The 26,170-nt window shown below is 48.9% G+C and overlaps 1 protein-coding gene across 3 annotated transcripts in view; it reads right to left on the minus strand.

Moving 5' to 3' along the window:
* ABLIM3 (actin binding LIM protein family member 3) overlaps positions 1-22,850 on the minus strand; it is a 116,303-nt gene extending 93,453 nt beyond the window's left edge. Inside the window, exons 1-2 of one of the 3 annotated variants that reach the window (XM_065554937.1) lie at positions 22,656-22,850; positions 22,095-22,195 (exon numbers count right to left, since the gene is read on the minus strand). In XM_065554937.1, the coding sequence (XP_065411009.1) occupies positions 22,095-22,107 (13 nt within the window). In that variant the 5' untranslated portion in view covers positions 22,108-22,195; positions 22,656-22,850. Of the gene's footprint in view, positions 1-22,094; positions 22,634-22,655 lie in introns of those variants that run through there. The other 2 variants (XM_065554936.1, XM_042850814.2) reach the window with 2 other exon arrangements.
* Between the last annotated feature and the right edge of the window lie 3,320 nt (positions 22,851-26,170).

Consider the following 26,170-nt stretch of genomic DNA (forward strand, 5'->3'; position numbering starts at 1 on the left):
TGTCTGTCTGCATGGGCCTGAGCATGGCTCCAGCGTGCCCATTCCAAGGGGGAATGGATCCATGCCAACGAAGCCTGGGAAGTGCTGTCGCTCTCTCATTTCCGAGCAGCATGCCCCATCTTCTGACTGGCACTTTGACACTCAGAGGGCACCAAACTTTCCTTCTTTCCCTTCAGGACATTTGCCATCACATTCCATGGTGTATTTTTGTGTTATAAAAATATACTATTTGCAATCAACCAAGCCTCACCTCACTCTTGGAATCATCCTCCAGCTCAAACGGAATCTGGCAAAACTTGTCCTGCTAAGGCAGCATTCTCTGCATAGAGCACCCCACGCCTGCATCCCCCCCTGACCTGCACAGCTGCTGTAGGACTTAATAGCTGCTTCAGGTTAGTGCAGCAGCAGCGTGGGACTATCTGAAGCTCAAAAAGATGTTTGGGCTAAAAACAGTTTGAGTCAAGGCCTTGTGCGCACATCAGTTGCATAAGGAAGGGGCATTGTCCTGTGGTCAGAGCACAGCACTGGGAGTCAGGAATTGCGTTCCCAGCTCTGCCTCTGACAAGACTGTGATCTTGAGCAAAGCCACCCCAGGGAGTTAGGTGCATAACTCCCATTGGATTTTATTGGGATTTGGGCACGCAGCTCACTAAAGTGCTTTGAAAACCCTAGCCTTGGCATCTTTGCTCCTGTTTCATGACCTGCAAAATGGGGATGATGATATCCAGATGACAGGGGAAAGGGGCTGTGGACAGTCAGGTTGCAGTCAGCTGAGGGGGAACAGAAACATGCAATGTTATTGCGCTCTACAAGGGGACTATTTCTGTTATTATAGCTACTCCGCCTTGGCAAATTGCAGCTTGGTTTAGGGTTGTCTGGTAAACAGACTTGAGTTAGCACATACACAGACATCTGCCTAAAGCAAACAGCAGCACAGAAAAGTACAAGAGAATTTGGCAGCACTTCTTGTGAAATAAATGTGTATTTAATTGGGATTTATTAGCATGGTTTTGCAATAGCAATTGATTATCAAAAACAAATTATTTATGGGGGTTTAGAAACTATGCAGGAGATTAATGTCACTTCCAGAGTTAATCCTCTGCAAATACATTTCCCCCCACCCCAGTAATCAGCTATTAACATGTCATCCTCATTATCTCATTAAAGGGACAGCACCTCTGACAACTATTTAAAAATATATTATTGTCCTTAAAACATCACTAAACAATCATGAGCTAAGCTCTGGCATCAAATATCTACCCACAGTGTACAACTGGGCCAGATCCTCATCTGGTATAAATTTAGCTCCATTGACACCACCAATTCACAGTAGCTGAGGATCAGGTCCATTGACTTTAGTGAGAGAGAGAGAGAGAGAGAGCGCGCGCGTATCCAGCTACAGAATATAGCCCCCTGTACATGCCGTTCTGTGGCTGCTGATCAACTAAGCTTTTCTTGTTTGCGTCCTGCCTGGATTCATACACTGATGTCACAATCAGAGACTGGATCTGATGGTAAAGGTTGGCTCTGGCTCCGGGTATGAACTCTCCCAAAGATTCAAGGCTGGTTAGAACCTAGGTTTTGCTTCAGGCCTGATGCAGAGTTTGTGACATCACAACCCCTTGTGTGGTGATGGATCGTGACATCATCAGTGACAAATGATGACCTGGCTGCCTGGGTCTGGTTAGATAGGAAAGGGATGTTCTGATGGAGATTCCTTGATGAGTCAACACGCACAGTGCTGAAGGAGAGGAAAGGCAGGAGAAGGCTGCAAGAGTGAAAAGGTGTTTCAGCAAGGTGTTATATGGCTTTAAATTAGTGTCTGCCAGCATGTGGCTGTGGCCCATTAAATCTACAGAGACAGCCCTCACTGCTGTAGTTACTTTGTTACTCAAATACCATTTGCTCATTAAAAACATATTTATTGCAGATTAACCACCACAATGGGCAGAGGCTAGCAAAGCCTTGCTATGAAATTAAATTTGTGGCACTGGTGTCAGCTCCTTTCCCAGTCCCACTGCATCAAGGTGTTGCTACAACATCCATCTGGGCTGGGCTGTGGTGGGGCTGCCATCGGACGTAGGCACTACACCCCGCTTTCATTTAAGGGCTGCTGTTTAGCTGGCCGTGAGGTGAGGAGCCGGAGCTACGCAGGGTATCGAGAGGCATTACAGGTGCAGGACGCTCTGGAATAAGAGGACAACAATGCAGGAGCTTTATAAATCTGGCTTCACTTGACACCCTCCAGGGCTGTCTCCATCGTATCTGTGGTCTGAACAGCTGCCTTCCCAGAGATAAAAACCGTTTACCCCACTGAGTTGGTGAGATTCTGCCTCTCTTCCCTGTCCCTCCCCTTTCCCTCCTGTTTCTTCCAACCTGCACAGAAAGCACATGCCCCTGGAGTGGAACATCCCAGGGACAGCATCCTGAAACAAACACTGCCGAGCTGCAGCAGAATCGCCATGGCAACCCCTAGATACAGCTGGGGCGAACAAAGATGACAGGATAATAAAGGGAAACAGCTCCTCACGCAAAGACCTGGAGTAAAAGTCATGGCACACGAAGCCAGGTTGAGATGGGACTTCACGTAACACATGCCTCTCTCTAGTCTCCATAGCCTTCCGGACAATCCCAGCTCCCTCCCTGATCCTCACCTTGGTATGACCTTCAGGGAGGTGACCTGGCTGTGATCATCTCATGGGGATGCCATAGTTTCAATTTACTCTTTAAATTACTTACTTAGTCTATAAAATCTTTGCATCACAGACTGTCTTGTTCTGTTTGTACAGTGCCTAGTGCAGGAAGGGGAGGGAGGGATCCTGATCCATGATGGGTCCTAGATGCGACCGCAACATAAATAATTAATAACCAACAGTGCTGTAGAAGAAGACAGTAATATCTTAGGCCAGGTCTTGGAGCCTGAGAACATACTGGGAGCTCCCTTTGCATTAACATGAGGATGCTCTTGGATATCTAGGAGTTTCTGGTGTGCGGAGAGAACATGCCCATGTATCTAAGGCCCTTGAGATCTCTCTCCCGACAGACCACCAAAGAAGAGACATAAGGTAGAGGTTGAGGGGGTGCTCTTAGCTATGTGCCATGGACTAGTTTTCAGCTCTCTCTCTTCCTCTGTTAATACTAGAGAGAGGATTGAACCAAACCTTAATCCACCTCACCCCCACAGGTTCAGATCTAAATTGGTCCAGTGCCACCCTTACCCCAATAACAGGGTGAACAGAAATCTCAGCTCCAAATACCCCTGAACTTTGGCAAAATTTGGATGAAGAGCTTTGCATTTGATGCCCATTGCTATTTGAGCTGGGCCCGGCTGTTTGACCTGTTGGTTCCCAAAGCAGTGCAGGGCTGACTGCATGCCCCACCGCAGGGGATGGCCCTGGCTGCTATACATGCTGGCAAGCTGTGTGCAATGCTCACAGTGAAAACCCCAAGCCATACAAAGCTTGAGGAGTTTCAGGTCTGGGGACAAAAGCAGCGTACAAACCAGGTTTGCTGGAAGGTTCAGTGGAGACCAACGTTGGGCCCCATTTGGAATCTTGCTTGTAAACCAACCACGCAGTACTGTGCAGGGGCATGATGGGAACGGCCTTGGGATCTGGCTACCTTTCACTGTGTGGATTGGGGGTTATTCGAACCATAAATCTGACGTGCGAGTGAGTTCCAGGGATCAACTCAGGAAAATGTTGGTACAAGCCCCTGTGAAGCAAAAACGGCAGAGCTTTTCCCTTTCCAAAAGGAGTGCTGCCCTTCCCACTCCCTCCCCCGGAAGATTATAAATGAAGCAAAAGGCTAAGAGAATTAAAGACAGAGGTTAGGGATGGGGCTGGAAACAGTAGCTACAACCGCTCTTCACTGGAATGGAAAGTAACAGCCCACTTGGCCGTTTATTCTAATGGAGTACGTCCCACAGGGGAAGTTCCCCTCGTGCTGAGTTGCCCTTGCAGTAGCTGAATGCTAAACAGGAAAACAGCTTCTTGCCCTGAGAAAGACAGCAACTGCCTAGCTAGTGAAGCCCCCAGCCTTGCTTCATGTCTGCGGCTGAGGGATCACACTTCAGAAGGCAGAGAGCATGGTCAGGGGCTGGTTGCTGGGAGAAAGCCCAGGAGAGCCCTGAGATAGTGGAGCCTCAGCGCTGAAGAACTGTGTGGGAAAGGGCTGCTGAGTGAAATCTCTCAGCCATTTTAATGAACAGAAACGGGAGCGAGAGAGCGTCAACAAGAGTCATTAGTGTGCATTCCAGATTACCAGCCTGGGAATGGTCAGGAGGGATAGGTAACAGAGCACAAGGAGAGCATCTGCGAGGGAACTGGGCACTCCTGTAACTCACAAGTGGGCCAGGCTGCCACAAGGAGATAGCACATTAGCCTCTCCGGCTGGAGGCCTGGGTTCAAATCCTGCACAGCTCAGGCTGTGTTGCTAGGTAGTTAGCGCAGGGCACCGGGAGTCAGGAGTCTTGGGCTCCATTCCCAGCTCTGCCGGTGTTTCACTGTGTGATCTTGGGCAAATCCACCCATCTGGTTACTTATATGGCCCTCAGCACTGTAGTATCTGAGTGCCCCACAACCATCAGTCAAGTGACTGACCCCAGGGCACGCAGGACTCAAACCCAGGTCTCCGGAGGCCCAGCCCACCATGCAAATGCACAAAACTTTCTTCCTACTCTGCGTCCTTCTCTGCCCCTCAGTCCCCTGGGGAGACCGATACCAGCCCTTCTTATCCATAGCTCTTAAAGTGTTCTGCAAAGAAGTGCTATATTTATTCTAGTCATTTCCTCAAAGCAGAATGAATTTGGTGCCCTTAGCCTAGTCTGCGCCTATCCACACCACACTGTTCAGAATGATTGGTAGGTCAGGCTGAGGTGCACTGAGTGAACTGGGTGGGGAGGCCAGGACTAGACAGGCTGGGTGTGCAGCATGTCAGAATTGAGGTGCATTGACAGAGATGGGTGGGGATCCCAGGTCCAGAATGGCTAGGAGTGCTGCATGTCAGAGGAGTCTTTATGGAGTAGGGTGGGGACCACAGTACAGCATTCAGAATTCAGGTGCATTTACAAAGCAGGGTCGGGATCCCAGACTTAGAATGAGTAGGAGGGTAGCTGGCTGGGCGTACACTGGCAGAGCAGGGTGGCAATGGTAGCGGGATGGGGTGCACTGGCAGATGAGGGTGGCGTGGGCAGCTGGATGGGGGTGCTGGCAGAGCAGGATGGATGTGCACTGGCAGAGCTGGGTAGGGCATGCAGCAGGATGGGATGCACTGGCAGATGGGGGTGGTGAGGGCAGCAGGATAGGGGTGCACTCACCAAGCTGCACGAGGGAATCTTGCACAGCACTTGCCCTCCTTATTCACCACAATTTAAAAGCAACCAGTTAGACTCCTTTCAACGGGGGCAGAAATTAAAGGAGAAGAAAAAACATTTGGATAATGTCGGTGTTGTGACACGACCTGGGAAAAGCAAACGGCAGAGCCTGCCTAGAACAGTGACCTCCCACCGAGTTTACGCAGGGTTTTCAGGCAAAGACGTAATTCTTTCTCCCCTTCCTTCCCACACTTGCTCTCTCTTTGGCAGAAGCCCAACTTCAAAGGAGAGGGGCTGTTAGTGTGGGAAGCAGCAAGCAGACACAGTGTTCTGTCTCCTGTTAAATGCCCTCCATGCCTTTCATCAGCATCGGGGTGAAATATTAACTGGTTGGGCCCTTGGGTACAATGCCAAGTACTGGGGCCAAGTTCTGCTGTCACGCAGCAGCAGCCTCGTGCTCCTGACTGCGTGGGCCAGCAACAGAGCTACGTGAGCTACAGGGGTTTTATCCCCCCATGCAGAATGAGCCCCCTCACCCCCCCATCTCTCTGGAATATATGCATAATAAATCCATCTGTGTACAGTAAGCACTGGAGATCCTCTTAACACTCCCGCTCTCTGCACTGGAGTCGGAATTAAGCCCAGGCTCAGAGTACAGTAGGTACGAGAATAGAGGCAGTCTCCGATAACAAATCCATTCATGTGGCTAAACTAGTCCGCTCTGAGGTCAGAGCTCCCTCCCCCACCCACTCGACACAATCCACTGAGGAGCATTCTTCTCCTGTTGAAGTGACATTCCATCCGCCGGGGATTCTGGGAGCGGAGTCTTCCATCCCCTCATTAGCAACAATTAATGTGTGGTCAGCAGGCCAGGCCAAGTTGGCCTTTCCCAAAGAACAAGTCCCTTTTCAAGGAATAGAATGGGAAAAGATCAATTTGTGGTTGGTTGTTAGTTTTGGTTTAAATTAGATTTGCAGGATATAAAATGATTTCATTAATCATACTCATTAGTGCCACCTAATCAACTATGGTGCAGGGTGAGAACACTTAATGCCCAGTTTCCCCAGAATTCTGCACTAACCAAGGTTGGTTAACCATTTCTTGTGTTAGCCTTTTAAAACCTATAGTCCGTTTTCTGATGTATACAGGGGAAACCACTGGTTGGAGATTGCATTTACTTTATCCTTGCAAAGGCAGCAGCATCATACAGGGTAAGGCAGAAACACTCGTATTGTGGGGAGCACGGGTAGGGCTCTCCCTTCACCTTGCTGCCTTAGCAAAGCACTGCTATCTCTCTACTCAGTGGCACTGTTTCCTATCCCTGGGCAACGTGAGCTAACCATATGAAAACAGATCCAAGAGAGGCGCTTTCCTGAGTAAGAGAGCAGAAGAAATCAGGAGAAATGGGTGAAACAAGGAAATGAGGGAAGAAAAAGAGGAAGGGCTGTGTTGCAGGCCTGAAATATGCCCAGTACAATTTACCCTTAATAGCGGATATTGGTTCAGTGTTCCTCTTGGCCTTAGCTTTATTAATGATCAAGGCCTTGAGCAAAGGCTGGAGGTGTTAACCTGACTTCTCCCTCCAAATTGCAGCCCAAAGAGCCAACAGGAGCTGGATCACAACCCTCAAAAGCAGCAGTCCCCTTAACTGCAACTGAAAAGTTAATCAAATTTGCAGGAAACCAGAGGACTTAGCAATCTTGTGGAAAGGCTAGATGCAGGTAGATGGACTCTACTCCCTTTACAAGGGTATGGAGGATAACGGAAAGGGAGCATGCTCTTTGGCAAAGAGCTCAATAGAAAAGACCTCAGGCACACTCCATGCTAGCTCTGGTTTGTTCTCAAACCCCATCCCAAGCTTTCAGCTCTCAGAGCATTCTGGGAAATGGCATGCAAATGAACACCATCCTTTTAGAAGAGAGGCTAATGCATGTGTTATTCCTGACACCCATGTTTTACTGCAGTCGGTTGGGTAACATTAGCTCTTTTCCAGTTCAGCCTCCATGTCTCCCAATTATTTGGGTAACTGATGTGGAAAGAAATACAAAGCGAGCCAAAGACAGCGCGGGAACAGCGACCTGCACTTGATGGGCTGGCAAGGTTGACAGAAGAATCCTGTTAGCAATGACCTCACTTCTGTTCCCAGCATTGGGAAGAGGCTGAAAGTGCTTCCCAACAACCTGTACAAAACGCGGCTCAGCCAGCCTGGCTTCTGGCAGGCAGCTCTGCAAAGTTTTAATTGTTGGGGGGCACAAGCAGGGACCTGGGAAGGATGAGGTTGGAAAACACACCAATACAGACCCTTACCACTACAACATGCAAGAGATTGTGCTATATAGCAGCCTTGCCAAATTCTTCTCACCTAGTAGGAGCACAATTTTTTTAAATGGGCAAATGAAATATCTTCCCGTTTTTCATTATCAACCATGGCACAAGGCTGGCAAGTAGATTTTGTGCCAGGGCTGGTAGGTTCCCAGGGTAATTTTGCAGGCCTGCTGTTGTCTATGTATTTCTTCTAATGGTTCATAAAATATACAGTAGCCAGCCGAGTAGCCGGCATCAAAATCACCCGATTGGGTGGTGCTATCAATGTGTGTTAACAGTCATTAGCTCTGGCACCTGCACCTGCTGCAATGCGGGCTGACACAGAGCTCTTGGCAGAAATTACCCAAGATCCCTGCCCCTCCTCCCCATAAATTCGCATGGCAATTCACACATGTTCCTGCTGCACTGCATGGAAGTGTAAAATATCACACAGATTAAAAAAAAAAAAACTTGACAAGTGTTTCAATGGTGACCTCATCATATTTCAAATATAGAGAGGGGTGCCTGTGGCTTGAAATAGATTGTGCCACTGCCACACCACGTGTGATACCGTGTTACAGGTGCCACCGTGCCCTTACAGCCACAATGTTCAGATCTGGATTCCAGCTTACACAGAGTTTGGAGGGGTTGTGACTGGGGAGGTTTGGTTTGGGCCCAGGTTTTAGACGTTTGTTAATTTCAACGAGAAGGGGGAATAAACCAAACCAAATGAAAATGCAGAACACACAGCACAGGCTTGGACTTTCCTAGCTGCCTACAGGATCTGGAGATTCTCCAAGTCACCTAAGGGATTTGAATGCCCAATTCCCAAAAATCTCAGCCCAAGTCATCTCAGCCGTAGCAGCTGTTTGGAGACAGATGCACTTTGTAATCTTCCACCAGTGAGGGTGAGATTGCCTAAACCACAGATCATCAGGGCAAGGTGGCAAAACTGGCTCTGGAACTTTTCTCTTGGGTACCAGGAAGGAATGTTCTATTTAAAAATACAAAAGAAAATGGAAGTTACCAGGCAAATGGATGGGGAGCCCTTCTCTGATGGGCTGCAGGACTTGGCTGCTTTGCCATGTTCCTCTGAACATCGACGTGTGGAGGAGCGCATGGAGCAGCTGACAAAACCCCCAGAACAGCTGAGTCCTGCAGCTCTGCCAGTGCAAACTGGCAGACAGTGGAAACCCAACAGCCCCTAAACTGCAAAGAATTACTGCACAAGACCCAGATTCTATATGGGTCACTTAGTGGATGTTTTTGCTTTTAGCCCTTATTCCTCCTGTAAAAGCCACCGAGTTCCATGTGGGAACGGCCATGTCTGTGGAGGGGTTGCTTCCCCCTGCACCTGTGTGCTGAGAACTTGCCTCATTAGCTCCCTGGTAAGTATGTGGAGCCAGAGAGGGGTCTCCGTTCTGGGATTTGTGGGTGAGAAATGGAAACAGTTTCTCTCACACTCGCCTAATGATTTCCCCTGCAGCTCAGGGAGCGACAGTCACAGAGGGCACCAGGGGAAGCGAGACCAAGCAAGGTTCAGTCAGATATTTTTAAAATGACAACTTGTCTTGCAGGAGCAGCGAGAGTGCTTTTAACAGAAGCCGTCTGGGCTGGTGGTGAGCTGACGCCTCTCCTGAGCAATGTCAGCTAGCACATATCAGAGCTGGACTTTTGATAGGGTTCCCAGTCACCCCGGGGCACACAGCTCAGCAGCACTATGTGACAGCATTCCCCCAGTGTAATCACTCACATGCCTTTCCCTGAAGTCTTTCCATTACCTCCCAGCCCAGTTTCCTCTTCTTTCCTTATTAGGGATCCACGCCACCCACCCATCTCTTTCTCTTGCCACTGTTGGCTATTTGAAAAATGCCATAAAAGCTTTTGACTGGTAACATCCTCCGGGGATCTGGGGTTTGGTATATATAGCCCAGCACAAGCAGACCTCACTATCAGGGCCGGCTTTAGGCCGATTCCCCCAATTCCCCCGAATCGGGCCCCGCACCTAAGACGGCCCCGCGTTCTAAGGAAGAGCGCCTAACTTAGGCGCCTTTTTAATTTTTTTACTTACCTGGCGGCGGTCTGAGTCTTCGGCGGCACGTCGGCAGTGGGTCCTTCACTCGCTCCGCGTCTTCGGCGGCAAGTCCGTCAGTGCCGCGGAAGACCCGAAGTGAGTGAAAGACCCACCACCGAAGTGCCGCCGAAGACCCGGACCGCCACCGGGTATTCGAATCGGGCCCCGCACTTCCTAAAGCCGGCCCTGCTCACTTTATACCTAATCGTATAGACAGGTGACCAGCCTGTGATAGCGAGAGAGAGGTGGGACTCAGCATTCCCAGATAAGCCCTCTGCTTGACATACAAGCCATTCCCCTAACCCACTCCAGCAAAGATGCTAACATACATCTTACCTGGTCCTTACAGGGATTCACAGTAGCTGCTTATCTGTGGCCAGATGTGTTCACACACCCTCGTGCCAGACTGAAGAGCTGACCAGTCCTAAGCTGCAGTCTCCCTCTTACCATTCCTCCCCAGGACACATGGTGGGTCTTGGCAATGTATGCAAGTCACATGCAATAGGCTAGGGTGTGATGTTTGGTAGCAGTGTCCCCGTAAACAAGGACTATTTGATGAGACCAGTGGAAACAGTCCATAAATCCTCATCCTGCTAATCTACAGAGCCAAGGAAGGAAGGAAGGAAGGAACAAAAGAAGCTGGCCGCACTTAGCTTTGGGTCTGTTTTCCACCATTCTGCACCTAAGCAAAGGGAAGAGCTCTGTCTGTCGTAGTCCCAGTAAATTCTTTGGGGTGTAACACACAAGTGCGCCCATCTTGCAGAGACATTCTATCAGGTGTCAGTGAGAAGCTATATTGCATTTGTTATGCCTACACATCCATAACCTATTCAATGGTCTGTATTGCCACAGGGTCACAACTTAAGGGGTGGACAAGGAGGTGGTCATATTACATTGAACAAACTCCTATCTCCTCCATGAACAGAGCAAAGACCTCCAGAAGCTCCTGCCAATAAAATGGAGATGTCCTGTTTTTTAAACTGGACCACTAGTCTAGAGACATCATCTGTGGGAGGACCAGAACTGTAGGAAAGTCTGAGTTCAAGGATGCTGGCTGCTGTATTAAGACTGAGTGAAGATGGCACAATGCACACAATGAGAGAGAAGAAAGTAAGAGTCAGATTACTTGGGATGAAGCATGGATTCTGAATGTCATTGAGAGGAATGAGTATTTTGAATAGCCTGTTGCTAAAGCCGACCAAAACAGCTGGAGATAGGAAGAGAGAGACCATGAAGGCATCTCCCCAGCTTCAGAGAAATCACCACTCTCTGTTTCTCACTCTTTCCTCAATCTATTATTTCAAAGTGAACTGGTCATCTTCCCAATAATAAAGCTACTCAATGACTGACCAGGAAAAGAGTCCAGCAGGACAACTGAAGTGCATGTCAAAGCAACCTCTGTGCCTGGATTGCACGGGCCCCTCCCTATAATAGCCTTCTAGACCATTGATTGGTTAAAGTTAGTGGAACGTTGATAAATCTTTGTTACGGTGGCAGAAGGTTCCCTGTTGCAATCCATCTGTCTCCCTTTACTAGCTATGTGTTTGCAAGCTGACCTAGCCACAGGAAGGATGCCTCAGCTGTTCCTGGTTGGGATTACACCATGCATAACCTGATAGGTGTCCTGCCGTGTGCTAATGTGATGACACAGTGTCACTGTCAGGACGTGCAGGAGTTCTTTTCCAGCCTATCACATTATCAAAAGTTGGGCATGTCTGGAAACAACTCAGTTCTAGAAGAGCCCCAACCAGATCACGTCACTTTCAGAGGACACTTTGGTGATCTGAATATTTATAGCACGTAAGAGACTAAAAAGAACTCATCTCACTTTGCCCTACCTTCTTCTCTAAGGACGCCAAGGCTGATAGCTAGTAATGAAATATGAAAGGACACCCCACACTCCCTCCCGCTCCCAAAGCGTGGAGATACTAGAAGGAGAGAAAGGGGAGCAGTCTGGAATTCTATGGGTGTTGTCATATTGGTAGAGAGGCCAAATAGAATCCATGAGAGACACTAAGGAAGTCTGCGCTCTTTCCCACGAGGGGCTGCTTTGATACGAGGAGAGAGAAAATGTAGAGCAGACAACAGCTGCCATGAGGGAAGGGAAGAGATTACACCGTTACCTGGAGCACTGCCTGGCAGGGAGTTCCTGTGACGGAAGCAGTGTTGAGAGCACTTGGAGTCTAACTGTTAATTTTTTTTTTTAAAACAGTGAGGGTGATTAGCTATTGGAACAAACTAGAAATAGAAGTGGTGGATTCCCATCTCCTGATGCCTTCAAATCAAGACAGGATGCTCTTTGCCAACTGCAATGCAGGGGTAACTGTCCTTAAGTTCTATGGCCTGTGTTATGCAGGAAGTTAGGCTAAATGATCAAATGGTCTCATTTGTCCTTCAACTCTGTAAATCTAGGAGCTCAGTGATCCTCTCATGAAAGAACTGCAGTGTGAGGGTCCAAGCCCCAGACAAGAGACCTCCTCTCCAACTAAACTACACAGCAGGTCTATCCCCCTGGACATGCTCTGAGTGCAGGAGGCTTTGGGATGACAAATGCTTCCTGGTCTGTATAGGAGGTTGCTGCTAGCTCTTCCAGCCATCTTCTCACTGCACCAGGCAGAAAGATCCAAGCCCCCTAACAGCAGCGGGGAGCAGGCAGAGGACTCAGACATGGTCTTCTGCTTTTGGGGAAGGAGAGGATGAATTGGTCAGACTCACCTAGGGGAGAGGGTGGGAATTGGCTACACAGAGCAGCCCAGCTCTAGAGAATACCAAACAACAGCATTTCACTAAAGCTCTGTCACATCACCCAGTGGCTCAACAGAGGCTCAGCAGCTGCTGGAGAACAGCTCAGTCTGGCAGCATAATTCCCCACCTGATCACAGCGCCCCGGGGGAGACCAGTGTGTCATACGTTCCCTTCTAACAGGCTTTACCTGGGGGCTCCGACGGATCGGGACGTACTCCGAGGGTCTGATAAGAACAGAGCTGGGTGATTGGTTCTTCTTTTTGGCCAATAGTAAATTCGCTGAAAAAGGCATTTTGACGCGTTTCAGCTGAAACTCCCACCAACCCCCATACAAAAGTCTCCAAAACGTCAAAGGGAACCATTACAAAAAGGTCAAACCAGAATGTTTCCTCAAGGAAAGGGCGACTCGATTTGCCGTTTCATTTCACAGCGTTGTTTTGAGTCGACGTTCAAAACATTTAGTTCCAACTCAAAGCAACCATTTTTTTGTTGTTGTTTCATCAAGAAACTGCAACTGTATTTTTTCAACCGATTCCCCCCCCCCCAGCACTTGGTTAAAAGGGAGTGTCCGAGCTCCATCAGTGATATAGGCTGAATGACGGTGCCTGCATGTGACTCGCCATTTAGCATCTCTCTGTCTGAAAGCCCAGCAGCTACACCCTACCACGAGGCCTCTGCTTGAGCCGTTTTCCCCACTCTCCCAGGCAGGGTTGCTGGAGCCAGGCTCCAGCCCATCTCAGCTCTCCTCACACTCACCTCTCCCCACACTCACCTTGGGTAGATTCTGAATAGTGCATGGCGACGACTATCTCTTTATTACTTCATGGCCCACCGCAGAGACAAGGAAAAACTACTAGCACTTCAGAAAAATTCCATCGTTAGCCATAGCGATGGCTACTTAGGCTTGGGGGATTATTATGGTGGGGAAGTACATTCTGTCATTTCGAATGGCGTAGAATAGGCTGGGGCGCTGAGAACAGATGGGTGGATAGTGATCCACCCACCTGTCTGGAAGGCAGAGTTCCAGTCACACAGGGAAGGGGGAAATGAAATCTCTTCCTTAGCAAACTCACCCTCCCCACCCTACTCTTTGCTCTAGACGGCTGACAAAGCCTGCATTGCAATGCTCCTCTCGCAATCAGAGTTGGACAAGAGCCTCCTAACTGACAGGTGACTGGCCGGAGACAAATGTCATGCTCCCTTCCCATCCTCCTCTTGCCCTCCTGGTTAAAAGTGTCAGTATGGGAAAGTCCTTGACCAGGGCTTGAAACTCAATCCCACTCCTCCTCCCTCCAGCCTGCCCCCTCCCCTCTTCTCAGAATCCATACTTCACTGCGAACAGCTGCGTCCAGGAGATTCCAGCAATGAAAACTGATGTGTGCCAACAAGTGCCTCTGAACAAAGAGAAGAAGCCACCAACCCCAATTGGTTCCTAAACCTCTTTAAACATCCTCCCAGCCCTGAAGTCTGTCCTGAGACCTAGATCAAAATGGCCAAAAGGTTTCCTAGCCCTACATCATGCAGCTCAAGTGAAAGAGGAGTCAGAAGAACTGCAAACGCACATGGCGGGAATGCTGCACAGGGCACGGCTAACGTGCCTTTCCTAGTCAGGGATTCTGCCGTCATGTTTATAATGGTGCAGGCTTTGTTACTGAGTCCAGAGGACCATACTCTTTGGAAGAGCTTGTCCTGGATCTTGTCTGGTCTTCATGGCAGAGAGAGAGAGGGAGAGAGAGATAATGGACCAAATTAAAGCTCTTTCCCAGGCAAGTCTCCCACTTGGCTAAGTAAGGAACAGGATGTACCCTAGTAATAATAAGGCTGGCCTGGCAACCCATTGCCCCTTGGCAGCACTTCATGGAGCCCCATTTCTTGTCTTGGAATGAGATATTAGCAGGGAACCACAGAACTCTATAGGGTGATACAAAAACCTTCACAGCATCTAATTCCCTATTGCTTCTTAGAGTCAGTACTGCAGAATCCTATTCATTTAATCCTTATTCTCTCTGGTGGGCCTTCTCCAGAAGGGCCTGGATTCATTTCTGTAGGACTTTTCTATAAGGGCCCATATTCAGTTCTACTGTGGGACTTTTCCCTACGAGCCCATAGGACGCCCCATCCCATTCTCTCCAACCAAAAGAATGGGCCTGGCAAAGTGGGAGAAGGGTAAAATAGGGATAACAGAAAAATGAGGGCGGCTTAGGGCTCAGAGGGGAGCCAGGGTGGGTGGAGGAGAGGGAAAGGACACACCAGACAAAGCAACAGCTACAGTTAGCGCTTGTTCATTTCCAATCACATGCCCCTGCCTCTTCTTGTCACTTCCCAACTCATGACAAATGGCAGGATGGTTGATATTGATGAAGCTTTTAAGTGAGCAAGACCAGACAGGGAAAATGCCAGTATGAACTATGCCCTGTCAAACACCCGAAACACCAGCAAGTGTAATGGCCCCCAGTGCCTGAGCTCCCAGAGAAATTTGATTAGTTCTGTACAGTTATTCTTCAGACAGCCCTTCTCCAGAGAGCAATGTGCAGCCAGTGGGGCTGTGTATCACAGCACTTACAAGCTTTCCAAAACTTCCAGAGATTTATGGTGCAACGGTGAATACAAAAGGCAGAGAGGGTGGAAGCAGACAGGCTGGCTTTTGTTCACCATGTTATCATCATTGTAAGAAGCAAAGATCACCTCCCTTGCTGCCGCATCCTCCGCCCTGGCCATGCCTTCAACTTGCCAGGGAGCAGCTCGCACGCTGCCTTGGTGGGAATGGATTAGCAGCAGCAACCAGAATTCCAGCAAGACGCTGCCACCCGCGGGGGTGGCAACGTCACACTCTGCACCTGTTCATGAAGCAACCCCCCCACATCTTGCTTTGTTTGCTGCCCTGCCAGCAGCACTCTTCCCCTCTCTCGTGAGGTGCTGATTTAGTTAGTCTAAAAATATCTAATTAGATGTTCCAAGCACTTCATTAGGGGTCCGTCATGATAGGACTGCAGGCTCTAGCAGGAACTTGGTGGGCTTTTTTCCACTCCCTTGCCGGATCGGAGGGAGAAATGGCAGGCACCATGCTGCCTACCCATTGATAAGAGGACAATCTATCATTAGCCCAGCCTGCTGGCATCACAAATATAATTATCTGGCTAAACTGATCTCAGCTCTATCATTAGCAAGCTCGCTATTTATTTTGTGAGAGCCTGTCGGGCACGCAGAATAATTCAGTTGCTGCAATTGACTTTACCGCCTGCTTTTCATGGGCCTTTCTTCAAGGCTGGTTAAGATGGCTTATGTTTTCCCCACCCTCCGAGACGCATCCCGCCATGAAAGATGGCTTGGAAGGAAGCTTGAGAAGAGCGGTGAAACCTTACGGGATGGAAATGTGCACATGACCACGAGGGTAGACAGTAGCTGACTGGGATCAAAATCCCCTGGGCTGGCACCATGTGCAAAACATTAATAAAGACACCTCTTTCGGAATGTGCACTAGCAGGAGCTAGAGGGCTACTCGTTGCCAGGGAGATTGTGAGAAAGGAGTCTAGGTTGCATATTAACTAATGGGAGATAGAGGTGGGTGGAGACTCTTGTGACACTACAGACTATGTCTACATTTGAGCTGGGAGATGCGATTCCCAGCTCACATGGATGTACCCGCGCTAGCTCTGCTCAAACTAGCACCCAAAGATAGCAGTGTGGCCGGGTAGCACAGGCATCTGTCCAGCCTTCCCCCCCGATACACACTCAGGCAGCCCAAGATGCCACCTTGCGCTGCCGCACCTCTCTTGCAGTTGTAGGCGCTAGCTGGAGCGGAGCTAGTGCAGGTACATCTGTGAGAGCTGGGAATCACTCCTCCCCACTCCAGTATAGACTGCCCATAGTTTCAATAACCCCATGCCATGGAACTCACTGCTGGAATGTTCTCTGTATGTGTCTGGATGCTAGACACCAGATGTGTCGATCAAAGGTAGTTCTTTACTTCCAAGGCCCTATATAGATCTGCCTCCATCTCTGCTCTCCTTTCCCATTATTACTGTCACCTCTTGCTGCCTGCAATCCACTCAAGCTGCTCTCCTTAATGCCCCCTTTTGCAGCTTTCCCCCATGGCACCCCTCTTTCTTGGAATTTCCTCTCTCCTGGTGCATCACTCGATCTCCTGCACATTCGTCCGCCAGGTCAATGGACTTTGAAAGACCTTCCCTTTCCCTATGGCACGTGAGGTTTCCTGAGGTGCTGCCTTGTGTGATGGAACTAAGTCCTGGTGGGTTTGGGGAAGAAGGGGCAGCAATTTGGTTCCTCTGGATTAGCTTGGCTCAGAGGCAGAACCTGGGTGTCAGTGAGGTCCCCGACTCTTAACTGCTCCTTCTCAGCGTGGCTGGCTGAGGCAAAAGGAAGTTGAAGGATTTACTCAAAGTCATGCTGTGAGTCAATGGCTCAGCCAGCGTAGACCCTCCTAGATCTTTGCTCTGACCCCTAAACCACACAGAGTCCTATATTTGATGCGATCCAGGTTCAGAGCACAAGCTGGGTTCAATACGCACTAATGGATGTTAGCTTGGGTTTAATCTCCTCTAGGAGGATTTTCACTTGGGTCTTTGTTCAAAATAGAGACAGGCACAATGGTGCTTTGGCATGAATTAACTGCTCAAGTCAGAGCTGCCACAAGTGGAACAAACACTCATACTAGGAAACTGTGGCATGACATTGCAACATTTTCATCTCCATGTCATATGAGGCTGCGTCCTCTCACCACCACAGTGCCACCACTTCACCGGGCTGAAATACACTTGAGGCTCAGTAACCAGGGTACAGAGATGGCTGGGGACTGAGCTGTAGACACCTTCACCGCTGTTTAGTTGGGAACCCCAGAAAAGACTGAAGGTGTGTTTCCCGCTGGTGCTATTGCATTCAACTGCAAGGGTCAAACCCTGGTTCCACTGAAGTCAGTAACAGAACTCCCAGTGATCTCCCTGGGACCAGGATCTGGTCAATTGGCCCCAGAGAGCTGGCCTGAAAGACAAGCTGTAAGAATTTCAACTCAAGTGTATTCTGCTGGAATGGCCAAGGTGCTACTGGCTTTGGAGACCAAGCCCACAGCACAAACTTAAAGCACTGAAAGCGGTCTGAGATTTTCAAAGCTGCCTAAGGGATTTAGACACACAGCTGCCATTAATTTCAATGGGAAATGTGTGTCTAAATTCCTTGGAGAGTTGGGCAATATTAGACCTTGGGCCTTCAGTCAGCAGAAAGATGAGGCCTTTCCAGCATGGCTGCCCACAGGAATGGGTGGTTGTCTCCTGCTGACTTCCCTCCACCCACATAGTCCTGGGAGCAAGCATAGACTGTCTGTAAGCTAGGAACGCATTTATGGCCAGTAACCTGTAGAGATTTTAGAAGCTGCACCGAGTGAGCCCTTTTTGGCAACAGTTTGCAACAAGCGATCCAGCTTCAATAGAAATGCTCAGAGGCATTGATGTTCCTATTTATAACCCTATGAAACCATTTGTAACCAATTAGTGGTGCTGGCTAGAGTAAGAGGTATAAATAGCTTAACAAATGTAAATATTAACACTGCAGTCTTTGATCCGGCCCTCTGAACTTTCAGCGTGTCCTCCATGAACCCAGCCCACTTAAGAAAGAACAAAGACCCTTTCCCCACCTTACAGCAATCTCTGACTCCAGTGTCACTCTCTGCCCTCCAGCGTCAGGACACATTTGTAACAGAGCTCTGGGTCCTTCATATCAGGGCAGCTTTTCCATGCTGGGCTGTTTCCCCTTGGAGGTGGGACGGGGGAGGCAGAGAGGGGTGTACAGAGCCTCTAAAATCAGGTTCTATTTCAAGGCGAAACTCCTCCATCCCCACCCCCGTCAATGACTGGCATTTCGAGAAGGCTGTGTACAATTCCATGCGGTTAGTGTGGACATGTACCCTTGTGGCCAACATCAGATGTATGGATGGAGCATGGACTATCCTGCGCTGAACTCGCTGGAGACCCCCACAACGGCCAGGCACGACAGGATGAGTTAGGGAGAGAGCAGCTGGCCTCAGCTCTGAATTTCCTGCCTCTTGTTGGTTTCAGGCAGGATCTTAATGTTATTAGAATGCACGGTTTAGAAATGAGGGAGAGGGAGTCGTAGGAAATCATGGGTCACTTCTGAGTGGGTGTAAATTGCTGTAGTTTCACTGAAGTCAATGGAGCTATGCTGATTTTCACCAGCTGAGGTTCTGGGCTGGCCCCATGTTTGGGCTGCATGAGTGATCTATTATTATTTGTATTCTTTGTAGCACCCAGGAGCCCGTCATGGACCAGGCCACACTGTGCTAGGTGCTGTACAAACACAGAACAAAGACAGTCCCTCCCCAAACAGCTTCCAGTCTAAGTACAAGACAATAGATAGATACCGACAGACAGTGGAGTACAAAGAAATGTGAGACAATATTGGTCAGCATGGTAGGCAGTGGTCTCAGCACATCAGCAGCGTGACCATTGTCAAGTTTTTTGTTGGCCTCATGGCAAAGGAGAGTTATGAGGACGGTTTTGAAGGAGGACAATGAGTTAGAGATATCGCAGTGTCCTGCCTCATCAGAGAGACCCCATTTGGCTCCTGATCCTGCTCTGATTCCCTAGGCTAGGGGTGCACTGCACTGCCCTGTGCAAGACTTGGGTTCCATTCCCATGCACTGCTCTGGGAGTGACCCAGCTCTGACTCCAAATCCTGGCTCTTCCCTTCAGGCCAACAGGCACTGGAAACACTTTGGGAGTACTTCTACATGGTCAGTCAGGAAGGAGAGGGGGGGTTGGATGGGGCGGTGGGGGGCAGTCAGGGGCAGGGGTTCCGGGGGTAGTCAGGAATGAGAGGAGGGGTTGGATCAGGCAGTGGGGGGTTCCGAAGGCAGTCAGGGGACAGGGAGAAGGGGTAGATGGATGGGGCAAGTGTCTCAGGAGGGAGCAGTCAGGAATGAGAGGAGGGGTTGGATGGGGCAGCGGGGGGACGTTAGGGGCAGGGGTCCCCATGCGGGCAGTCAGGAAGGAAGGGGGGGTTGGATGGGGCAGCGGGGGGCAGTCAGGGGCAGGGGTTAGGAGGTGGTCAGGGGACAGGGAGAAGGGGGTTGGATGGGGCAGGAGTCCCGCCCCGGCTTCCCTCCATCAGGGACTGAGAAGCAGGAGGGATCGGATAGGGGGGCGGAGCCGGGCCATGCCTGGCTGTTTGGGGAGGTCGCTTCCGCTAACTGGCCCTCCGTACAATTTTGGAAACCCGATGCGGCCCTCAGGCCAAAAAATTTGCCCGCCCCGTCTTAAGGGCTAAGCTGAGAAGGGAGGGAAGACACCAGGGCCAGGTTCCTGTTTCTCCCCTGCGGGATTGTGGAATTTGATGGAAGCTCAGGCAATGGTCAGTATCCACATGGCTGGGTTATGCAGTAGCCTAAGGAGTGGTATTGTTTGCTGTATTACTCCCCTCCCAGGCATGCAGTATTCGACACCCCCAGAGCTTAGACAGGAAGCATTTACCAAGGGGAATGTCTCTTCTTTTCTGCCCTCTCCTCACACCTCTTAAACTAATAGATTTAGTGGTACACGAGTTGTCTTCTTCCCCACACATCCCTGTCACTTCCAGCCCTGTACACACCCCGATAATGGACTCGTGTGCACACAGGCCTTTCAGGCCATAAACTAGTTGTGAGGTTCATAGCAGACTGTAGGCTCTTTGGGGAAGAGATGGTCTCTTCCTATGTGTGCAGCGCCTGGCACAGCACAGCAGGGGCCTGATCCTGGTGGGGGCCTCTCAGTGCTACCATAAGAAACAGCAGCACTGTGGCAATGGATGCATTAGGTAGATAGGCTTGTAGAGCTCTCTTTTGTGCCCAGTTCAGGGGCTCAGAATCCTTTGGTGAGGATAGAAAAGAATTACATTTCCAAACTTTCATTAACCATAATAATTATATCACATTAACAGCCAGATAATACCACCACCACATAAGCCCCTTTCATCCAATGATCACAAAGCACTTTACAAAGAGCATCATTATCCCAGCTTCATCCTGCAAATGGGGAAACTGAGGCACAGCAAGGTGATGTGCCCAAGGTCACACAGAAGGTCAGTGGCAGAATCAGGAATACTCCCAGGCTCCTGACTCCTGGTCCCCTGCTCTAGTCACTTGATCATGCTGCCTCTCATATGGCACATTTCTCTCACCAGTCGCCAACGGGCTAATTCTGCTATTTGGGTTTGACTGGCCCCTCTGCACACGTGGGAGCTTAGTGGCGCAATTGGATCTTTAAGAAATGCTGGTTCCACAAACAGTGATTATCAGCACCCAAGCTGGTGGCTAAAAGCTGGAAGTAAATAATCAGGAGGAATTATTATGCATTTGTCAACAATCTTTTCAGGGCAAAAATCCCTTCCCAGTCTCTCCTGCCTGAATCCAGCCCCTTTGTGTTCTCAGCTGATCACCATAATCTCCGAAATCCAGCAAGCAAAGAAGTACAATCCCCATCTCTCCAGGCCATTTATTCACCAGCCCTGGAGTTTATCAACTAGCAAGACACAGAGGGTGGGTACATCTACCCAGTGTCTGAGGAAGGATTTGATCCCTATTGTCTACTCTGTGAGCATTCCAATCCCCCCCCTCCCCCCATAACATGTAGGCAGCCCATGTTCCAGGTGAGGTGTGGCTCCCACAGAGGGCACCTGGAAAGTTTACTTGTCTATGACACAGTCCAACAAATCTGGGATCACCTGTTCTGTCGGCTGGAGCTTGCCAAGGAATTTTTCCCTCGCACTTTGCCTTGGAGCTACTCCACCCCCTGGTATTGAGAAACCCAGGACAGGCAGGCCCAGGACTGTGATGGAGCATACAAGTCACTGAGCTGCCGTTCTCTGTCAGTGGGAGTTCAGTTCTTCACGCACATAACCTTTAGAACTAAAAATCAACCAGGGGGGAGACCAGCAGACCAACCCTCAGATGGTATTTTGCATTGATTGATTTGGGTACTGGCTGGCTTGGGTGCATTTATTAAGGGTATTGGCCAAAGTTCTGCTAACAAGCTAGATAATAACAACAACAATAAAAGAGAAGAGAAATAGATAACTTGCAAGCACCCATTAATCCCTCAAGACTCTGAAATCTAAGTCGCAAAATAGGGAGCCATCCAGACTGGCAGTATGTGCCTGTAGTGATCTCATGCAGCATATTAGCTAGCTGTGCTCTGCTTATTTAGCAATTCATACGTAGCGCGTGTCTGTGTCTCACACACATACAATAGATACCCACTAACCTAGATAAGAGAGGGGACATCATTCCTGGATCTCTCTTCATTCTGATCAAACTCTGCCCACCTATCAGATCCATGTCTATTTATACATAGGTGGTGGTACAAGCAAGTCTATTGCACATCAGTGTGCGTGTGACTGCACAGATCTTTCAAACCATGTTGCATGTAGACAATATATTCCATGCACTGCTGTCCAAAAAGTCTTTAAAGGAGGTGGACATGGGGCTTGAGCACATTAGTCATAACAAAGAAAGCCTCCTTGTCTTGCAGGCCATCAAAAAGGAAGAACCCCCACCCCCCGCCACTAGGATAGTCCACCCTGATGTGACATTTTCAGCCTGACCCCATGCAAAATAAGCCCCTGTTCCCATAGCAAAGGAAGAGCTGTACTTACTGCTAGTACTCATGCTGCTGGTCCTGCTCTGTCCTTCTCATTCAACAAAGCTGCTCTTTCAATCCTTCCTTTTTTCTAGGACTGGGTTTTTCCTTTTCTTCCTAGGAAAGATATTTCCGTGTGATTGCCATCTAATTCATGCCCAGGTGTCTCCCGCGTCCCACGCTATTTTCCCCCCAGGCTCCTGCCTTTGCTCTTAATTTTGAGCAGGCAGATAATAAAGTCAGGGGTGGGGATAAAAAGAAGCAGGGAGCCTGAGAATAAACCAGGGCAGGGTGTTCCTCCGTCGCTCTCTCCTGCCAGCAACAGATCCGCCGTGTGAAGCGGCACACAGACGCAGCTGACTGACTCCTGCTCAGGGCTGACTTCTATGGAGTGGGCTGTCATGCAATGCAGACCAATTCCAGCTAAAGCGCTTCTTATAGCTCAGGGGGACGTGGACCACAGAAAGGGGAGGGGGACCTGCACAGAGCTTGCTCATCAGAAGAAGCTGCTCGCCCCCCACCCCAGTTAGCATAGAGCTATTGAATCTCTCCGAGGGGAACCCCACCTAGCGCTCACCTCCTCTCAGGCAAGTTTGTCAGCAGAAGCCTCTTTCAAGTGCAGCTGGAGGAGGGCAGGGCTGGGGTTGAGACTGAAAATTGTGATGAAGAGAGAGAGGAAATTAGCCACATTGGGCAGGGTTTGCTTGGCTTGATCCTGCTGGTGGCGAAGGGGCTGTTCGGGCTGCCCTCTGCTGGCTGAAATGCGCCGGTGCTTGTTGCATGCGATGCATCCACTTTGCAAAGTGAAGGAAGCAGGCAAGCAGGCAGGTGTATCCATTTGCAATTTTGCAAATCCCTCCCCGTCACTCATCCGATGGGTTCTCTAACTTCCACCTTTCCCTATCATCACGGTCCCACCATATTTACAGCCAGGGGGGGAGGGGGGCTGACTGGGAGACCCTCAAAGTTTCTTTTTCAGTAGGCTTGGCAGAATAGGATTTGTATTTGTTTATAATTTCCCTGGAGAATATCAGTGTTTATTTTTAAGCATTTTTTCCCATTTTGATTGATTTAAATTGTCACCGTTGTGCAAACTGATGGGTTTTAGGCATTTTTTTTATTTTGCTCGATTTAATTTTTTACAGTGTGGGAAATTATGGGGAGTCAGACATGGATTATTTAATAACAGGAGACAATTTCAAAATGTTCAAGCTTTATAATGGTTAAAACACAAATTGTCAACACCGCATGTCAAGCTATACAATGTAAGTGTCCTTAAATCAGACTCTACGTTTTTAAGCAGCATTTTTCTTACTTTGCCAATTTCAGTTATAATTGCTCGAAATATTTTTTCCTGGGTTTGTGTGTGTAGGGTGAAATCGATCTTTACTGACATTTACTGATAAAAATTGAATCCTACCAAGCCTAATCGTAAGTGGCCAAATGAGTCACTATTGGTCCTCTCCATCAGTATGTGAGCATCCGACCTTTAGTGCCTGTATCTCCCACCTAACATTCCGTAGGAAGGCGGCTTCTCCATTTTGGCACCTATAAAAACACCTGGTATTATCTCCCTTGCCCCATAGTAAGTGATCCATCCCAGAAATGCTGCTTAGTGAACTGAGGCTATAGAAAATACTATTTTATGCTAAAAAAAAAGCCTCTCTTGTGTTAAGATTCTCAGTAAGAGTCTTCTGGTGTCCTGGTCCCTCTGGCTTCAGTGGAAGGTTTGCTGGATTAAGGACCTCGGGATTTGACCTTTGGTTGCAGGTCTTTTCCCGACACCGTGTCCCACATTTGGAAATCAGGAGCTCTGCTGACATCAGTACGTCAGGGAATGATTTGGAAGAGAGTTCTAGGGGAACTGGAGGAATGTGTATATCACACCTGGCTGTCCAGATGGAAAGAATGCTCTTCCCTGGGAATCAGTGAGGAGCTGTCTTTGCAGGCATCAGATCAGGATTCCCGAAAGGACTTCAAAGTCATTCACTCTTTGTTTTGTTAGTAACTCTGTACCTACCGGAGTAAAGCATCACCCACCGGAGCTGCTGATGGGGTTCAGTCAGCTACAGTTTATGAACTGAGACTTGCTCCGTAGCAGTCCCACCTGAGGAGACTCTGAGTAGCTCAGACAGGGTTCAAAGCAGCAAGCAATGATCTCCTCTCTAATGAAAGGGATTTCTTTATGCAGCATGACAAGCTTTGCATCTCTCCCAGCTCCTTTGGCTGCACTGCCTGCCACACAGGCAGGGCCATTTTTCTGTTTGATTTGAGGAAGCAGATGTTTCTGGTGATGTGTAGCAGGTTGTGTGAATTACACGTGCACCTTTGGTTGTACTGTAAACCAACTGATGAAATCCTCTATGTGTCTATTTCATTTGTGTACCATAGGAGCAGTCTGCTCATTTCCATAGAGGGAGGGGGGTTCAGGACACTTGATCTGAGGTTGGAAATTGATGTAGGAGAGAGGGGATTAATTTAAAACAAGAAAGCAATCTAGTTAGTAAGCCAGGAGTCCATCACCACTCGGCTCACTTTGCCTGTATGTTGTATCCCTGTCCTTTGTCAGTCTTTGAACTTGTAGTAATGCCTATAGTTAACATTTCCTTTATAAGAGTCTGTTTTCAGTTGCTTATAACTTTGCAAAACGAGGTTGAAATTTTCAATGTCAGGTGTCTGGCTTGGGCTGATTTTTGGAGGCGATGGGAGGGAGGAGTTTCAGCAAAAATGGCTCACCTGTTTATGAGAATGAAGTTAGGGAAAAATACATTGCTTGAAACTTGGCAAGCGAGTCACCCTTGGGCCAGAGAAGTGTGTATTGCTGTCCACCATGATATGTCTGAGTGACATGCCTCTCAAAATCACTACTTGCACATGCATATTTAGAGGTTTGTTAGAGGCTGGCAACTAAATTCTCCAAATGTTCCATTTGTACTGAGCATGCTCCACCAGGACAGAGGGGCTGAGTAGGACTTTTCCTGCAATTGCTTCTCCCACCAACTGGAGGCTGTTGTGTCAGGTAGGGGAGATTGTCTCTCTTGTGCTCTCAGTGGAACCAGAAAAAGGAGGATATAATTGAATATATTATGGTGTTATAGGTTTAGCCAGTAGGTGGTACCCTATGTAACATACCTGGACCTTGCAACAGCCATTCCTGGCAACACAATGATAGTGAGCATATCTGGTGTGTCTCTCTGGGAAGGCAGCTCAGTAGCCAGTCCATATTAAGTACAGAAGCCTGCCCTGCTAGTAGCAGTCCTGCAACCTGTACAAGGTGTACATGACAGAGGAAGCTGGCAGCCTGAATCAAATGTAGAAGGAGGGAGGGAGGGGCAAGGGTGGGTGGAATAGGAGCAGTCAGGATAGGAACGGGGCACAATAGTCCATAACCACTCGAAAGCACTGCTTTCCACAAACTGGAATAGAGTCCAGGTTTCCTGAGTCCCAACTTTCCTCTGCTAACAGCAAATATTTGGGAAACCCATTAGCAAAAGGGGTGTCTTGTCTCCCTCTAGTGACCGGTCCATATAGAGGATAACTGCTACCACTGACTCCCTTTGCTCTCAAGTGGTAGATGTCTGTGCTCTGGAGCTAAAGGTCCTGCTCCTGATGACCTAAGAGGAGCACCAATATAATTCCACATAATGGAATTGCTGTTTTTTCAGTTTGCTTTTTTTTTAAATACTGAGTTTTTTATCTGTAATTTCCTATATTAAAGGAACTTTACGGTTGCTAAGCCAAGCACTGAAACATTAGGAAATGCCAGGAATTAGATTGCCTGTGCCACCTTAATATGGCTCCCTTGTGCCTAAGCATTATGGTACAATGTTTAAATACACAATCAAACACATTTTTTCCTCCACAAGACTCCTGCCGCACTCAGTGCACAGCATGGATGGTGCTAAGAGATGAATCGGGGTTGTGTAGTCAATGAAGCTGGCTGTCCCGGCTTCATTTGGGGCAGAAGTTGGGACGTGTGTAGTGAACGAGGCAGAGGACCGCAGGAAAGGACAGGGCGGTCTTGTGGTTTAGGCTGTTGCATGCGCCCCAGAGAACTGAATACTACCCCTGCCTCTGCCACAGAGTTCCGGC

Source organism: Chrysemys picta, chromosome 8 (genome assembly GCF_011386835.1).
Source record: "Chrysemys picta bellii isolate R12L10 chromosome 8, ASM1138683v2, whole genome shotgun sequence".
Lineage (NCBI taxonomy): Eukaryota > Metazoa > Chordata > Testudines > Emydidae > Chrysemys > Chrysemys picta.